The following is an 18,152-nucleotide window of genomic DNA, read 5'->3' as shown; positions in this document are numbered from 1 at the left end:
TCCCCGTAAGAGACCGGAGTAACACCGTACTGGCCATGCTGCTCCTGCAGGTATCTATTCTGCTTTGGTTTGGAGTCTTTAGGTTCGATTTCTCCGATGCACTCTCGGACCTGGAACCGATCCGGACTGAGTCAGCTCTTCTCAAACCGAAGGTGATGATCGCCATTCTGGCTCGCAATTCCGAACACAGCCTTCCTTTTTACCTGGGCTGCATCGAACGCTTGGACTATCCAAAGGACAGGATTGCTATCTGGTAATTGCTTCTTGTTTGGTGAATTTAAAATCTTATTTACGGTTCCTTTCTTTTCTTGACCAGTGGTGCAATTGAAGGACTCGAAGGTTTGAAGGACTGTGTGCTGAAGGAATTAAGGCAGAATAATGAAAGGACAACAAATTTGATTCTAGTGCATGTATGCAAGTGTAGCATAAAATGGATAAAAATTACATGAGCTAAGAAATATATCTCATACTAAGAATTTGTGCCAATGCATACAGTAACTACACACAAACACACAGCACTTTATAAAAGTATATGACAATTTTAGCTCGTCTTTCTTTATACGTGTCCTCCATTTTAGGAATTTGTATGTGTGTGAGCTGATAGAGAGAGCGGCCCTAATCGGCACCCTGGTCTGAAATATGCTGCTCTCGAACAGTAAACAGTGCTGAGGAGCAACAAGGAGACTCGCAGTGTAGTGATAAAATGCACAGAGAGACTATGACTTATTCACGTTAACTCTACAAGCTAATATCCTGCTTTTCTGTAGATCATGATATCAATTCTATCACATGTAGAAAAGAGAAGACATCGTGAAACAACACTACAGTCACAGTGCGAGTTTACGTTGAATAGATAGAAATTATTAAAGAAATAATCTTTACAAAGATCCAATTTAGCCCAAGTGTACATTTAACGTCAACTGAAGACCCTCTGTCTTTCAAGTTCTGTGCCCTCTCTCTCTCTTTCTTCTTCTTTATCGCTAAAATTCTGTTAATTCTATGCTCTCTGGAGTTCTGTTAATTCTATTCTCTCTTTCTGTCATTCTGTTAATTCTACACTCTCCGGAGGTTTGTTAATTCTATTCTCTCTCTCTCTTTCTATCATTCTGTTAATTCTACACTCTCTGGAGTTCTGTTAATTCTACACTCTCTGGAGTTCTGTTAATTCTACACTCTCTGGAGTTCTGTTAATTCTACACTCTCTGGAGGTTTGTTAATTCTATTCTCTCTCTTTCTATCATTCTGTTAATTCTACACTCTCTGGAGTTCTGTTAATTCTACACTCTCTGGAGGTTTGTTAATTCTATTCTCTCTCTTTCTATCATTCTGTTAATTCTACACTCTCTGGAGGTTTGTTAATTCTATTCTCTCTCTCTTTCTATCATTCTGTTAATTCTACACTCTCTGGAGGTTTGTTAATTCTATTCTCTCTCTCTTTCTATCATTCTGTTAATTCTACACTCTCTGGAGGTCTGTTAATTCTATGCTATCTCTTTCTATTATTCTGTTAAATCGATTCTCTCTGGAGTTCTGTTAATTCTATCCTCTCTGATGTTCTGCTAATTCTATGCTCTCTGGAATTCTATTAATTCTATGCTCTCTTTCCATCATTCTGATATTTCTATTATTCTATTAATTCGAGTCTCTCTGGAGTTCTGTTAACTCTATGCTCTCTCTCTTTATTCTGTTAATTCTACACTCTCTGAAGTTCTGTTAATTCTATGCTCTCTCTTTCTATCATTCTGGTAATTCTATTCTAACCCTAATTTCTCTGGAATGTCTTTCTATAATTCTTTCAATTATGTGCTCTCTTCATCTATCTCTTTCTATCCCCTTTCTCCTTCTAGAAATACATCAATTCTATGCTCTGTCCCTTTCTGTAAAATTCCGTTAATTCTATTCACTCTTTCTTTCTATACTTTTGGGAATTCTGCCAAATTTATTCTCTCTCTCTCTTTAGAATTTTGCTAATTTTATTTTCTCTTTCTATAATTTTTACCTATATGCTTTTATAGAATTTTGTTCATGCTAAGTGCGCTCTTTTCTAGAATTCCATCAAATCTCTGCTCTCTCTCTCTCTAGATTTCTGTTAATTCTATTCCCTCACTTTCTACAATTCTGTTAATTCTATAATCATTATAATTCTGCTAATTCCACATTGTTCCCTTCCATAGAATTCTGTTAATTCTATATGTTTTCAAGAACTCTGTTAATCCGATGCTCTCTTTTTTTCTCTCTAAATTCTCTCTCTCTCTCTTTCTCTGTGCTGTCATGTGACAGGTATTTCTACATATGTAGATTTAAACTTTAAATGGCAAACACACCTGGTGAAAATGAGAGGAAACACAGGTTCTAATGGTTGGCAAACTACTAAAGAGTAGTTTTTAAATATATTTTAGTTCTTTTCTGAATGGAATTGACTCTGAATAGAATTCTGAGTAGAATTGAAGTGTTAGATTTGTGATATAATGTGAAGTAAGCAGATACTGAAAAGAGCCATTCTGGGTTTATGTGGTTATCATAGCCTGAATATTATTTCACTGCTCTCCTCTATAGCCAAACCTGGGATATATTTAGTCTCAGTAATAATATGGTTAGAGAAATCTTACTGACATCAGCAGTCATGTAAATATTTTACATAAAAACGGTTAAACTACTGGACCTTTGCTGCAGGGCTGCAGCAGACCACAGCGTTGATAACACGACGGCCATGCTGCAGGAGTGGGTGTCTGGAGTGGAGGGACTGTACCATTCCGTACGATTCCGGACCACGGAGCATGGGAAGAGGTAGGAGTTTGGGTCTAAATAATCTAAATAATAATCTGTGCAATAACATACCGTAATAAACATAGCAAACGGAGGCACGTCTGTGCAAAGTGACTTAATTATCAAGCATCCAATCCAAGCATAGAGCTACAGACTTGATCAAGGGCTCAATACTGGACTCAGTTCAAACTCAAAAGTGTTTTGGTTGTTAATCACTGTATATGGATAATAAGAATAATTTTTTATTATAGTTCCTATGCTGATGAGCTTGGTCCCAAGCACTGGCCAGACTCCAGGTTCAACCACGTGATGCAGCTGAGGCAGGCTGCTCTCCGATCGGCCCGGGCTCAATGGGCTGACTACGTCTTGGTGAGTTATATGTTCTCAGCATTGACCATTTTATCTCATTCGCAATAATCGCTTGGCTTTCTGAAACTAGAAGACACATTTATTTAGCAATTTTTGGAAGGAGTCTCCAGTGTCAGTGCTTTGTAACAGTCAGAGGGAGAGCTGTGACTTTTCTGACATGGCAATATCTTCAGGATGGAAGGCTTTGTATTTTCATAGTGGCACGACAAATAGGGAATGAACTTGTTTAGCAGATATTCCATAGTATTAAATGTAACTATAACTAATGTAATGGGGAAAAAAATGTTAGGTTGGCAAATTGTTGGAAAATACTTTGGAAAATAATCAACTTCAAGATGGTACCAGTAAGTCTGCACATTCCGCAATTGGTTTATTCTTGAAATGTTGGTCTTTGCACTTCCCTGTATCATTCATGTCATACTGATTTTATCCTTCTAGTTTGCCGACAGCGATAACTTGCTGACAAACCCGAAGGTCCTGAGCCTGCTGATAGCCGAGAACCGCACGCTGGTGGCCCCCATACTGGAATCCAGAACGCTCTACTCCAACTTCTGGTGTGGTATGACCACACAGGTACACTACATCTTCAGCATCATCTGTGTTTTTCAGGTTTTAGTTGTCTTTTATTAGTGTAAGTTTGTGAATTTGTCTCCAGCAATCCCAATATACTGTATTAACACATCCCTGCGTCAAATAGTGCTTTATATGTACAGCTTTGTTCACAGGTATTTGTTAAGAGTATGAATGTTAGCTATGTAGCAGGGTATAGAAGGATGCAAAATGTAACTGTAGTGTAGTGTTTTAGCTCCTCACCACTGTATCTTTAACTTTTTAGGTTTTTTTTTAATTCCACAGGGATATTATAAGAGAACCGATTCATACATTCCCATTCGAAACTGGAAGCGGGTTGGGTGCCACGCCGTGCCCATGATTCACTCCACCATGCTGTTGGATTTACGCCGCCGCGCCAGCCATGCCTTGGCCTTCTACCCGCTCCACCAGCTCTACCCATGGATCCTGGATGACATCCTGGCTTTCTCCTTTTCAGCGAGACAGGCAGGTGAGCTCTGACTTACACTACATAGCTACAGCACTCACTATTCAAATGTATTTCCTAATTTTGTGATGCAAGAGGAGTTGCTGTTACCTCTCTAAAGTTAATAACAAACCACAAAACACAACATCCACATGTTGTTACAAAGCGCTGACATTGGAGACTCCTTCCATAAATGTTAAATAAACTAAACTAAAATAAACTAAATAAATAGATTACATGAAACGTCCACCATACAAGCCTGCCGGAATTGTTAAAGCTGTTAACGCTGTTAAAAAACACCTTCTGACCAATCAGAATTAAGAATTCAGTACTGTGGTATAATCTTGAATAATTACCTGAGTCAAATTTCGCATTCGTTTTTTTTTTCGACTTCAAACAATTAAATGAGTCATTTTCTCACGAGACATTCCCATTTCTGCATGCTGACTGATATTAGACCAATTCTGCCCCTGTTCCCTTGCTTCCCTGCAGGAGTGCAGATGTTTGTGTGTAACAGAGAGCATTATGGGTATTTGCCTGTGCCACTGCGGACCCAGGAGACCCTGGAGGATGAGGTGGAGAGCTTCACCCACACTCTCACCGAGGCCATGCGTGAGTCACACACGTCGAGTTTGCAGTTCTGATGATGTAAAACTTTATATATACAGTCCAGGGCAAATGTTTTTACCTCCTCTATTTTTTTTAATTGGAGAGAAAGGAAGAGGTTTTTACAATTTATCTTCAAAATATAGAAAACGATCTTTAAAATTAGAATACGATGTTTTGGCATGAGGCCAGACCTGAATATTACAACTGAGAGGATCCAAAGAATTTTTTTAGAGGCAGTTAAAAAGGCTACATAACACCCACATAAGCCATACAAGAGTCTAAATCTAGTGTAGTGTTTGAAATCGGAGTGAAGAGAAGGAAAAGGAGGCCGTCTCGTTTTGTTCACACGGTGCTTCACACAGGCTTCTTACTGTACACACAGCTTTCACATCCCTGTGTAAACTCGCACCTCGTTCCTTTTCTTCTCCGTCTCTCAGACGAACGTGCCATGTTATTATGAAACTCATGAAACATGAATCTCACAGCAGCATTCAGGATATCTCTGCAGTTTCTGAATACTGTATGAAATATATTTTATGACATTGATTTCTTCTCTGTGCTTGGTAGTTGATTTCGCCTTGGAGCCTTCACGCTATTTGCACGCGCCATCCAGAAACAAAGACAGAATGGCATTCGACGAGGTACATCTGATATCTCTTTATAGTTCACAGCATTATGTGTAATCTGGTAACAGTACATCACTCAACAAAAGATAGATGGCTGTAATATATAAGGAATAAAACATGACAGGGGATAGCTGTTATTATCCTATAACAGCATCCTGAAGTGGTTTATTCCTCTTACACCACAGAAATTTGCCAAAAATGACATATCTTTGTTTAATCTTTGTTTAATAAGAATGATTTTTATCCATTTATAGTTACTTTTAATCTTACATTCAGAGGAATGTCGGTCAAACAAGTTAATTTCGGTTATAACTTACATTATAGAAGCTTTAAGCAGTTGACCTCCCCAGTTTCACTTTTTTCAGCCTTTTTTAAATAAGATTTAAAAAAAGACTTTCCAATGGTGGAAAACTTACTGTGCATTACAAAGCACTGAGACTGGAGACTCCTTCCATAAATGTTAAATAAGTCTCCTTAGAGGAAACTTCACCATATCAACGATTACGTTTTTCTTTTTTTTTTTTTTTTTGGTTAATTATTTTTTGTTTGTTATTATTCTTCGATTACGTGCAGTATCCTTTGGACAAATCTCTATGAATTACATTTCTATAGAAACTATAACGCATTAGAATGTAATCCTGAGATTTGTCTGTTTTCAGAGTTGCTGTTATAGAAAATTAATCAACACCTTCTGACCAATCAGAGTTGAGAATTTAGTGGATCTGTGGTAGAACTGATATAAATATTTAAGAATTAATACTGTCATCAAACCCTACTAACTATATACTGCAGTATTTTGAGATATTTAAAAAAAATTGTATCCATGTTTGAAAGCATAGTGAAAAATATCCATTACGATAAAAGCTATTTCTTGTGGACTTAGTTTTTCGGACCCTTCTATAGTTTTCTTGCAAAAAAGGGTTCTAAATTTTCTCCCTCTTTTTCTTGTCAGATCTATGTCATTAATCTAATGCGGCGCATGGACCGTAGGGAGCGTATGTTGCGCACTTTGGATGTTTTGGGGATTGAAGTCACACTGACTGATGCAGTGGATGGCAAGTACGAGATTAAAAATCGCTGAGAATCGTACATGCGTGTAATATAATTTGCTTTCTTTAAAAACAAAGAAAAAACCCTCTTTATTTCAGAGCTCTGAACTCATCGCAGCTCCAGGTTTTAGGGATTGAGATGCTGCCCAGCTACCAAGACCCCTACTCCGGGAGAGTGCTCACTAAAGGAGAGATCGGCTGTTTTCTCAGCCATTACAACATCTGGAAGCAGGTAGGAGCAGCACATGTTCTATACTAATGAATGTTTGCACATGAATAGAGCAGCGGTCGCTCAGAGGCTAAGAGATAAAATCGCAGAACAGCCATAAAGACGCTGTTTGGCTCTTGAAATAAATGTAAACATGAATGCAGGGCCAAGCTCAGGGCTACAGTACTTCAGAATATATCCCATGCATTTCTGTGCTTTAATCAGCTCACATTACATCCAATCAGATGCCAGTTTTGCCTGCGTTTTTTTTTTTTTAACAATATGGTGTTGTGGGAAAGAAATTCTGTAAAGAAAAAAAGCTTCTGAATATTATAAAATTTGCTAAAAATTCATATTTAACACAACCCCATTTTGCATTCTTTACTTCATATGTTGCTTTTTTTTTAAATGACACAATTTCTCTGTAACATTTAAAGTTTTTGAAAATCTACGCTATAGTATTGACACACTAATAAATTAAATATATATAAGACAAAATATCTATTTAAATATCTACTTATCTATTTATCTCTTTTTTGCACAATACTATATTGTCATTTTTTACTGCATAAAAGTACAGTACATTGTGTATCCAAAAACTCGAGTGGAAGCCATTTTCAGCCTGGAATCAGCTTTATTATTATTTTTTTATCCTAGTTTTATAAAATCCTTTTTAGTATTATTTAGCCAAAATGGTGACATTTGAGGCAAGTAGTGTATGTAATGATTTTGTGCCATTTGTGAGTGGTTATCTTCACAGCTCCAGTGAAAAACTATTAAAACTACTTCTAAAGAAAGGAAAAAAGAGGGTGTTAAGGGAACGACTGTTTATAGTTGCTATAATGTTAGAAACAAGAGGAACTAACTTGTTTTGCGTACGTTCCACAATATTAAATGTAACTATAAATGGATAAAATGGATATTGTGGTGGTGTTTTAATTAAGAAATTAATTAAGAAAATGTAATTGTTGACAAATCAGCTTTGGGGTGATAAAGGTAACTCTGCTTAACATCAAACCACATCACACCACGTTGTCCTTGATTATTTTCCTATAACAGCACAACCCATTGTGTTTTATGTATTACTGCTGGATGATCCTGATAAAGTGTAGACAGATTAAGAGGAAAAGGATAGTCACATGTTCAGGATTTCCCCCATTCCACAGATTCACATTGACAGACATTTTGTCTCCCTCAGGTGGTGGAACGTAAGCAGCGGCAGGTCCTCGTGCTAGAGGACGACATTCGCTTTGAACCGAATTTCAAGAGCCGTCTGAACACAATCATGGAGGACATTCGGCAGAAACAGCTCCAATGGGACTTGATGTACGTAGAGTTTGATGTCATGATGATGAGCCTCAGTTTTGGATATAACACAGGTTCCTGTCTGGCTTTAGGAAAAGCACATGGCAAGCCAGCTGAGAAACAACAAAGCGACCAGAACCTGATTAGAAGAAAGGGTTGCTGAAGCAGACCAGCAATTTGTGACAGGCTGAGATTATGAAAAGTGGTTCTACAGTTACTGTTTACACTAATTATCCTAATAACCCTCAATTTCCCCCCTCTCTCCCAGATACGTGGGCCGTAAGCGGTTGCAGGTGAAGAATCCTGAACGCTGGGTGAAGGGGATAAAGAACCTGGTATACCCTGATTATTCTTATTGGACGCTGGGATACATACTCTCTCTTCAGGGTGCTAAGAAACTGCTGGAGGCGAAACCTTTGGGCAAAATGCTGCCAGTAGATGAGTTCCTGCCCGTTATGTTCAACAAGCACCCTACGTATGTTTACAGTTTAGTAGATTTCACACCTCCATCACATTTTTAGTAACCTTGTTTTGTGACAAGGACTTATATTCTCAGACTTAAAGTATACATACTGTATGAGTGCAAAACATCCTTTTCATCCTCCATGGTTACTGAGTGGAAATTAGAAACTCTACCTACAATTTATATATATATAAATAAATTGAAAGATGTTAAAGATCTTGCTACACAAGATAAAAAACAGTCTAAAAGAAGAAAAATTTCAGAACATCTTTAGGAAGTGTTTCAAAATTAAAAATAGTTTTTTAACAGTCAGTAAGTTTGCTGCTACAGGAAAATCTTCAGGACAAAGGCGTTTATGGTTTCTCTGTAACACGACAAGATGTGTTTTTTAGTTGTATTAACTTGAAAAGAGACCAAGTGAAAGGCTGGACAGACTGTTTATAGTTGCTATAGCGTAAGGGAGGGGACGGGGTCACAATGTCCTGGTTACTTCTAAAGAACCTTAATCTCTCAGCTACCAGTGATCAGTAAAATCTTGGAAAACATCACAGTTTTAGAAATTAGGGTTCCTTAATGGTGCATTGGATAGATAAGAGTTTCATATAAAGAGTTCTATGTGGAACCCTCTCTGCTGGAGAGCTCTACATAGAACCTTAGTAGATTTTTTTTAAAACTAGTTTTATAACAAGGGCTTATGTTCTCAGGCTTACTACTGATGGATATCTGGGATGGAGAACAGAGTATTGATGTATGTCTGGGGTGGGGATCAGTGAATTGATGGGGATCTGGGACTGGGGTTAAGGGTACTGAAGGGGATAAGGGAACCAAGTATTGATGCATATCTGAGATGGGGATCAGAGTATTGATGGGAATCTGGGATGGGGATCAGATTGTTGATGGGAATCTGGGATGGGGATCAGAGTATTGATGGATATCTGGGATCGGGTCTGAGTATTGATGAGGATCTGGCATGAGGATCAGAGTATTGATGGGGATCTGGGATGGAGATAAGATTGTTGTTGGGAATCTGGGATGGGAATCAGTGTATTGATGGATATCTGGGATGAGGATCAGAGTATAGCTGGATCTCTGGGATGGGGATCTGGGAATCACTCTGGATTAATCTGGCTTAAGTCCTGTGTAAACCTTACCTGAATCTGTTTATAAACTAGACCTGAGCAAAGGCTTATGTTTATGAATAGGAGATGCAGTGAATCCAAATTGTTCTTGTACTATGTACAGTCCTGTCCTTCTGAAAATAGGAAGGTAGTTAAATAGTTACTTGAAGAGTAAACAGTTTATTCAAATCTATTAGATAGTTTCCATTTGCTTTTCAGACTCTTTTACCCATAAAATGATCTCTTTATTCATAGGGAAGAGTACCTGGTTCATTTTAAGCAGAGGGACCTGCTAGCCTTCTCGGTGGAACCTCTCCTCCTCTACCCAACCCACTACACAGGAGAACCAGGCTATAGCAGTGACACTGAGACATCCACCATCTGGGACAATGAGAGCATGAACACAGACTGGGACCGCCAACGTACCCATAAAAAGCAGAACCGTGGCGATGCAGCCCCTGTGCCTACTTCAGATGGCGGCAGCAGGGATGAACTCTAAGCTAGCCAATCACAGTGCAGCACTGGACAGCATGGGGTTTATTACAGTTTATGGACATCGAAATCTGGTCACATGGTGATCATATTCAAATGGTGCTGAAAACATACTGAGGAAAGATTCATGTGTCTTAAATGCTTACAAATATGAAAAACAGTATTAGAAAATTCAGAACCCAAGAGTTCTTTGGTTGTCCATTAATGGTTACATGTAGAACCCTATAACTTCCAAGTACCATTTCAGGATGGTACGAACCCTTAAATATTCAATGAGCTCTTAAAGAACCTAAGAAAATAAGTACCAATAATATGGAGTTTGCACCACACCTTTACCTAGTTAATACATACACTCTTGGGGGTTCTTCAATGGTTCTTTGGATGATTTAGATTTCTTAGCGTCTTTAAAAAAGTTCTACTTGAACCCTTTATTGTAGTGTTGTACATTGAACCTACACTGAAAAGTTTCTCCAGGAGGACAATCAAAGGGTTCTAAATATTTTACCCACGATTTTTTTAAACTATAAAATGAATATCATATACTTTATGCTAATCAGCTCCAATTGATGTTCATTTGTTTAGTTTTTTTTCTGAAATATCAATGTTTCTCTTACTTTACATTCCCACAGATGGAGAAAATCCCAAAGCCATTTCTTGAACAAGCTGTATTAAAAAAAAATCACAATAAACATACAATCATAATAATTAGATTTTTTTTTTATTTAAAAAGCACTGGCAGTTTCTTGTAGTTGAGGCAATCAATTAACCCAAATATTAGCAAAGTTTCATACCTCACAATGCACTACGAAAAAAAAAACCCCACACAAATAGCATGTAATAAATTAAATCAGCAGAGGAATACCAAAATAAAACCGACCATAAAAAAACATCATGCTTATACATCGGTGAAGAACGGAGGTTCTCAGCATTCAGTTTTATCACCTGAGGAGATGCATTAAAGCCCAAATCCTGATGAGGTCATAACCCCGTGAAAGGAAAGAGACTTTGATGCAGTCTTGACAGACTTATTAGTGTGATCGCTGACCTGCAGAAAAATGGTGTGTATTTGGTTTTAGTGTGTACCAAAAAAGAAAAAAAAAAAACTTTAGAATAAATGAGGTCAAGGTTGGATTGACACGAAGCAAGAAGGCAGCTTTTTATACCAAGATTAGCTTTTCTCTCACTACGACTGACCGAAATAAAACACACACAAGTAATACCGGTTTGGACAGACTTATAAAAACATCGGGGCTCCAACCAAGATTTACTGGCTGTTATTACTACATTTAACAGCTAAACTATTCCAGTTACACAGGCTTCATCCTAAACTGCCTCAGAGGGTATCGCTATACATACTTTATAGGTTACACAAGACCGTCAGAGGAATGCTTCACTCATAAATGCTAACATGGCTAATAAACAGTAGGACTGATCAGTTAGCATGATATAATTTGCATAAAACTGACAGAATTGCATTCCGTGCTACTAGCAACATTCACATTTTTGTGTGTGACATGTTTTAAAACACAAAAGTAAGACAAACTAAAAGGGACAAAAGACACTACTTTAAGTAGGTTAAAGTCTTCTGTTCATTATTAGCAATGCTAGCATTTCTGTACTGAGCATTCCTTTGACATGCAAAGATAAAACTTTTAAAATACAAAAATTAAAAAAAAAAAACAGCACAGGAAAAAGATTAGTGACAATAAAAGTCAAAAAGGTTAAACAATACTAACAAGAACAGAACTGACAGACAAGAGACATGGGGTTGTTTTTGCATTGAGACACCCACTGAGGAAAGAAAAACAAAAACCGCTAACCTACCAAACTAGCATGGACTTCATCATAAACTACCTAGAAGGCCACTACAGGTCACCAAAGAAACTTTATCCACAAAGGCTAAGATGGCTAATAAAGCTAAACATGGTTAGCATGATCTCACTTGCATAATGCTAACCAGCTACTGCTGGTTGTTAGCAACATTAGCTTTGTTTGTTTCCTTTTACACCCAAGCACTAATACACAGCATGTGACACATTTAGAATATAAAAGAAAAAAAATGTAAAGCAAAAACAAGGGAAGACAATTTTAAAGACAAGAAAAATATGACTTTGTGGTTTTTGCAACAGCATTTACTGGCCAAGAATTAGCAGTGCTAGCGCTAACTGCAAACTGATTAGATATAGGAAGGGGGGTTTTTGAATGAGGGGTTGAATTCATCAGAAAGGCATTTTAACTTGAAATCAATTGAAATGTGACAAAGTGAAGTCCATTATGGCTAAATGTTGGTGTGTGGTGAACGGCTAATGCCAAAAACCATTTGCTATAAACAGCACGACAGACACAGTCAAGTTCTTGACACAAGTGACCAGAGGTATGATATTGGCTTGTTTTTTTGAAACCCGTTGAGACTGACTTTTCTTTGCATTTTCATTAGTTTGACGTTTTTGATGTGTTACAGTTCAGATAACTGCCAGCAGCTACCTGTTGCAGTCCTTGTATTGCGTTATGTGCGTGGATGCAGATACCGTCATCTCGTATTAGAAACAATATAAAAAATCTTTTTGTGTGGATGGAAAGGAAAGAAGGATGAGAAAAGTGATGCCGGAGTTCGTTCGACTGATCTTTATCCAAGAAAGAATAAAAAACAAAAATGATAGCACAGAAAAAACAAATATAAAAAAATTTCTGTGAACGATCAGGTCAGTTTCTTCCCTTTGTCGCACTTATTCAAGCACTTGGAAAAAGGTGCATCCCAAGACTAATGTGTTTTTTTTTGTTTGTTTTTTTTCCGTGACGGGTCCTGCTCCAATTCCACAGTGTTCCTTATTTATTTTTTTAATTTTTTTATATTTTTGCAGTCGTATATATTTATACAGTGTTACCCATCACACTAGCAGACAGATGCATCATCATTATCATCATCATCACCACCACCTAGAAGAAAAGTGCAATATTGCATATTTGTATTTTATTTTGTTGAGGAAAAAAAAAAGAAAAAGAAAAAACCCTGCGGCAGACGTTACCTGTAGAAAGTGTGTAACGGTAAACAATGGTGCAAAATAAGTCGGAGAGGAATTAAGGCTTTCTGAAATTCCTGATGTGTTTACATTGTTCTCTGAGATAGATGTGTTTGGAGAGAGAGAGAGAGAGAGAGATTAGCGTTCTCTCTTATACATACGCACATACACAAATGGCATACGTTCACACACGAGCAAGAAGCACCAGCCCATCTGATAAAGCAACCGAGTGCCCTTTATCCCTAAGGTCAATAAACCATTATAATTTATGTAACATCTCTACTGTAGAAGCTTCAACCATAGCTATACCCACACACACTCATACACACACACACACACACACACACACACACACGCGGATGACAAGCTATCTGCAACCCTCCAGCATGAGGTTACAGGTCTAAATATTTTGATAATTATTTAAAAAAAGAAGTTGTTTTATGAGAAATAACTAACAGGCAAATGACCTAAAAACACGTCGAACCATTTAACCGTTTCAGTGGCCATGGATCATCAGTGTTGATATTACAATTTTGGAAAGACAAAATTAAAACCAAATACATATACTTCTAATATATATATATAGATATATATGTGTGTGTATATAAATTGCGCAAACAAAAGGTAATTGCGAGGAAAAAAATAATAACTTATGACAATATTAAAGAGTAAATATTTCTCTTTCACTTTCCATCATTAATTTCATTATCGATATTGTTAATTACCGTCATTAGTTATATAAACGAACATCACTGGCGCTCAAGCACAGCGGCGCAGTTACATGTAAACCAACTTCCAAAAACACACAACTGTGAACAGACATTTTGTGAGTTCTGTGTATATTAACAACCGAGTTACAGGTATTTTTTTTTTGCCATTTTGAACTCTTACAGTCAGTTACAGAAGAACTGGAAATAGAGCACCATGTGAAGAGATGAGGTGGTTCATCTAAGACTGCATTCCAGTACTGTTTTCATGCCCTCGTTTATCCTTGGCTGAATCGGTCACTATTTTTAGCGATATTCCAAGCTTCACTAGAGCTAGGTTTTGTTAGATGAAACCTTGAGAAATCAGTGGTGCCATCTTTCATTTATTTTTTCCTGAATACACAAACAGTTTTGCTTATGTCTTAGTCATTTTGAAGTATTATGTTATTTATATATTCAGTATCAGGCTTCAGAATCTTAAAAAGTAAATTTCACTTGAATACCTGCACACCCGGCGTACCGAGAAGTCGTTAAGAACTAACGCAGATCTAACGTTCTGTTCAAAACAGGAAAAAGTGTCAGATGGCGCCGTTTAGAAAAATAAGCAGCCGTAAAATGTATTAATATTTCAAAACTTTAACATTGATTCGCTCGGTTTGAAGCTAGTCATGACAGCTAATCTGACTAGCTTGAGCAAGCTAGCTAATTAACAATCCAGCTGTTTAGCACACTAGCCAGCTAGGTAGCACGCTTAGACAGTTAACTAGTTAGTTAGCAGGCTGTTATTCGCTTCGAATACACTGTGCTTCCTGCTAAGAGCGAGTGTTTTTTGTGTTGTTTTGCAAGTAAGTGGCCACTTTTAGTATTGCGACGCGGCCGTGAAGGAATGCCAATAAGGGGGTATTAAAAACAGTACTGGAACGCAAACCTAACCTGGAATGACAGCAATTTCAAACAGTGTCCGTTTAATTGGGGGATTAAGATCCACACCCGTAAACCAGAAAAAGAGAAAAGGACATCTCAAACATGACTGAGAAGTGATGTAACTAAAGCAGACTTTCAGAAACAACCGAAGAATCCGAGAGTGAGGATTGTGCTGCGTTGCGGGCGGCCATCTTGTCAACCCGAAATAGCTTCACTGCCTGGAAGGAGTAGCGTGTTGTGCTTGTGGCAAGAGAGGCTTGGAGAGCTAAAAGGATCTACAACACGTGGAATTCTTGCAGCAGATTTGACATCAGTCGTCATTCATGTTGGAGGATACAATTGCACCAGGATTATTGTGTTGAGGCAAACGACCGGCTCGAACTCACAACTGGACTCGAGGGAAGACGAGGCGATGGGATTCAAGGGGAGTGAGAACTTTCGAACACTATCTGGTGTTCAAACAGGTGGCTTATGTGTTAAAAAAGGGGCTGCATTGCTATGGAAAGGTGTCCGACTGGGTTTAGGTTGTGAAGTGGATGCTGCTGGTTTACTGAGACTGTGTGCTGATGGATGACCCTTGACCCTGGGGTGAACCATGTCCCCTGCGTCCGATCATGGATGGGTGGAAGTCGGGGTGGCGGCGTGCGTGCTTGATCAGGTGGTCACTGCGCATGAAGCGTTTGGCACAGAGCGGGCACTGGAAGCGCTTCTCACCCGTGTGGGTGCGCAGGTGGCGTGCCAGCTCGTCGGAGCGGGCGAATTTCTTCTCGCAGTTGGCCCAGGTGCATGGGAACGGCCTCTCACCTGCAACACACAAAACACACACACACACACCAGACATCCAGATGTGTTAAATAGCTTAAAACATGGCAGCTTTCATTATGTGAGCCAATCATTAGTACAACTTTGAGTCCAGTGTTTGAATCCAACGTCTCCACTTCTTCTACAACTTCTAATGATTCTAACGTCTCATTAGTATGATATCGAACATCACTGGAAAATGGTGAGAGAGAAAAGAAGCAGTCGCTCTTTTTTTTCAGAGCCAACAGCAAAACTTGGCCTTTATCCCTTTTGGTTGTGATCGTTTTATCATTTTTTTCTTGTATCACAACCGCCATTGTAACTACGCTATAGCAATTTCTCATGATGCGTCACACATCCCAAATATTTCGACATATTTAACAAGTTTCAGAGTGACGTTTTCCTTTAACACTAAGTCCATGTATTGACTTTCACTTAACATCAATTTTTAAAGAAATTTGTACATTTTAAATAACTTTATTACAACTGCGTTTGCTGATACAACTTAAATAAATCTACTTTTCTACTCTAGTCATCTATTATTAGTATATTACATCATAACTCACTATCCACATCGCGTTATTTTCCTGTATCCTGTATAATAAAGTAACCAGGTCAAGTATAAACCTCACTTCAGAAATGGATTCATTCATTTTCAGTAGAATTTATTTCACTAATATATTTATTTAATCATTTATTTAACAGAAATCGGAAAGGGCGTTAGCTTCTTAGCTAGCTGTTTACCTCAGGGAGGGTGTGCGCAAGTTGAAAGAAAAAAAAAACATTTTAATTTCGTTTTTACGCTATCCCAGTGCATTATGGGATTAAAAAAAAGTTTTCGGACACCACTAGAAAAGAGCACACCTCAAAAATAGCATGAATAGGTCAAAGTTTTGGTTTATACCAGCTAGCTAGCTAGCTAATAACGTAGATTAGCATAGATCATAGCATAGCGTGTTTTCCGATTACGACAGCGCTAACGGATTTAGCGGAATGAGATACACGCTGGTGTGTTTAGTAGAAATGTTAAAGCGGATTGCAGTAACAAGGATGTGATTAAACATCTTAATGAACAAATTTTTTTTCTTCATGTTCATTATAACTGTATTGAAGTTCGAGGTCATTTTAAACTAATTTGTGGTTAAAACGCTGACCGGGGATCAGCCACGTCCGCCATGATGGATTCATCAGTCTGAGAAACGGAAACAACTCAAACATCAACCGCTTGATGTATTTTTTAAATATATTTTTGTATATTCATTGTGAGGAGAAAACTATTGAAAAAATTAACCACAACTTCTTTAGGATAAAAAAAAAAGAACCTCTGATCTATATAATAATAATAATAATAATAATAATAATAATAATAATAATATTAAAGGGTTAAATAGTGTTTTCAAGGTAAACGTGGTTGTTTACATTCGTATAAATAATGTTTATTGTTTGGTGAAACTGAGTAGTGTTACCTGTGTGTGTGTGTGTGTGTGTCAGTTCAGTGCTCTCACCTCTGTGTGTGTGTGTGTGTGTGTGTGTGTGTGTATGTGTGTATCAGTTCAGTGCTCTCACCTCTGTGTGTGTGTGTGTGTGTGTATGTGTGTGTCAGCTCAGTGCTCTCACCTGTGTGTGTGTGTCAGTTCAGTGCTCTCACCTGTGTGTGTGTGTGTGTGTGTGTGTGTGTGTCAGTTCAGTGCTCTCACCTGTGTGTGTGTGTGTCAGTTCAGTGCTCTCACCTGTGTGTGTGTGTGTCAGTTCAGTGCTCTCACCTGTGTGTGTGTGTGTGTGTGTGTGTGTGTGTGTGTGTCAGCTCAGTGCTCTCACCTGTGTGTGTGTGTGTGTCAGCTCAGTGCTCTCACCTGTGTGTGTGTGTGTGTCAGCTCAGTGCTCTCACCTGTGTGTGTGTGTCAGCTCAGTGCTCTCACCTGTGTGTGTGTGTGTGTGTGTGTGTGTGTCAGCTCAGTGCTCTCACCTGTGTGTGTGTGTGTGTGTGTGTCAGCTCAGTGCTCTCACCTGTGTGTGTGTGTGTGTGTGTGTGTGTGTGTCAGCTCAGTGCTCTCACCTGTGTGTGTCCTGATGTGCGCCTTCAGGTGAGATGATTTGCCGTACACTCGGTCGCATCCGTCGAAAGTGCAGGGGTGGCGCTTAGAGGGCGAGCGCGGCGCCGCCCCTCCTCCTCCTCCTCCTCCTGCCTCTGCCCACATCTGCTGGGGGGCGTTGCGGTTTGTCTGTCCCGGAACCGGGGTACCGGTGGGGGTCATGTTCGGGGTCGCGGTGCCTGAGTCGCACAGCGTGGCATAGCCGCTCTCGCCGCACGAGCTCGATGAAGACGACGAGCTGCTGCTGCTCTCCGAGTGAGCGGACATGGGCCGGAAAGCGGCGTGCGTGTCCGCGAGGACGACATCGGCCTCCTCGCCCGCGCCCTCCAGCCTAAGGGTCTCGCGCACCTCCCTGTCCTCGCTCGAGCCCTCCGCCTCGCCGTGAGGCAGGGCCCTGGCCCGGTGAAGCACGGGACCGCTCGAGATCGACACCAGACACTCGGCGGCGAGATAATCGGAGTCGGCGAACACGGACATGGTCTCGCGCGCGTCGTATTTCCACGCCGAAACAACAAAAGCGCAGGGGGCGCGCGGACGATGCCTCGGTTCCCACCCCGTTCCTTTGA

General features: G+C 39.2%; 2 protein-coding genes across 2 annotated transcripts; one reads left to right on the top strand and one right to left on the bottom strand.

Annotated features, from left to right (window-relative positions):
- colgalt2a (collagen beta(1-O)galactosyltransferase 2a) lies at window positions 1-10,696 on the top strand. The gene is made up of 12 exons (XM_026936973.3): window positions 1-253; window positions 2,674-2,787; window positions 3,018-3,135; window positions 3,574-3,708; window positions 3,991-4,195; window positions 4,664-4,783; window positions 5,348-5,421; window positions 6,359-6,465; window positions 6,555-6,687; window positions 7,862-7,989; window positions 8,237-8,443; window positions 9,805-10,696. The coding sequence occupies exons 1-12, from the start codon at window positions 36-38 to the stop codon at window positions 10,046-10,048; spliced, it is 1,803 nt and encodes a 600-aa protein (XP_026792774.3). The 5' UTR covers window positions 1-35; the 3' UTR covers window positions 10,049-10,696.
- Window positions 10,697-10,768: 72 nt separating this feature from the next.
- Window positions 10,769-18,152, bottom strand: zgc:153115 (uncharacterized protein LOC768186 homolog). The gene is made up of 2 exons (XM_026935837.3): window positions 17,550-18,152; window positions 10,769-15,496 (listed from the first exon to the last, which is right to left on the bottom strand). The coding sequence occupies exons 1-2, from the start codon at window positions 18,061-18,063 to the stop codon at window positions 15,240-15,242; spliced, it is 771 nt and encodes a 256-aa protein (XP_026791638.1). The 5' UTR covers window positions 18,064-18,152; the 3' UTR covers window positions 10,769-15,239.

The sequence above is a fragment of the Pangasianodon hypophthalmus genome, chromosome 4 (assembly GCF_027358585.1).
Source record: "Pangasianodon hypophthalmus isolate fPanHyp1 chromosome 4, fPanHyp1.pri, whole genome shotgun sequence".
Lineage (NCBI taxonomy): Eukaryota > Metazoa > Chordata > Actinopteri > Siluriformes > Pangasiidae > Pangasianodon > Pangasianodon hypophthalmus.
This window is presented reverse-complemented; position numbering and strand designations above follow the sequence as displayed.

Bases quoted from the DNA above. Each gene is read 5' to 3' on its own strand.
- colgalt2a (XM_026936973.3), top strand. From the start codon at position 36: ATGCTGCTCCTGCAGGTATCTATTCTGCTTTGGTTTGGAGTCTTTAGG. The intron at 4,196-4,663 runs GTGAGCTCTGAC...GCTTCCCTGCAG, and splicing joins CTTTTCAGCGAGACAGGCAG to GAGTGCAGATGTTTGTGTGT. The intron at 7,990-8,236 runs GTACGTAGAGTT...CCTCTCTCCCAG, and splicing joins CAGCTCCAATGGGACTTGAT to ATACGTGGGCCGTAAGCGGT.
- zgc:153115 (XM_026935837.3), bottom strand. From the start codon at position 18,063: ATGTCCGTGTTCGCCGACTCCGATTATCTCGCCGCCGAGTGTCTGGTG. The intron at 15,497-17,549 runs GTGAGAGCACTG...TGTGTGTTGCAG, and splicing joins GCACATCAGGACACACACAG to GTGAGAGGCCGTTCCCATGC.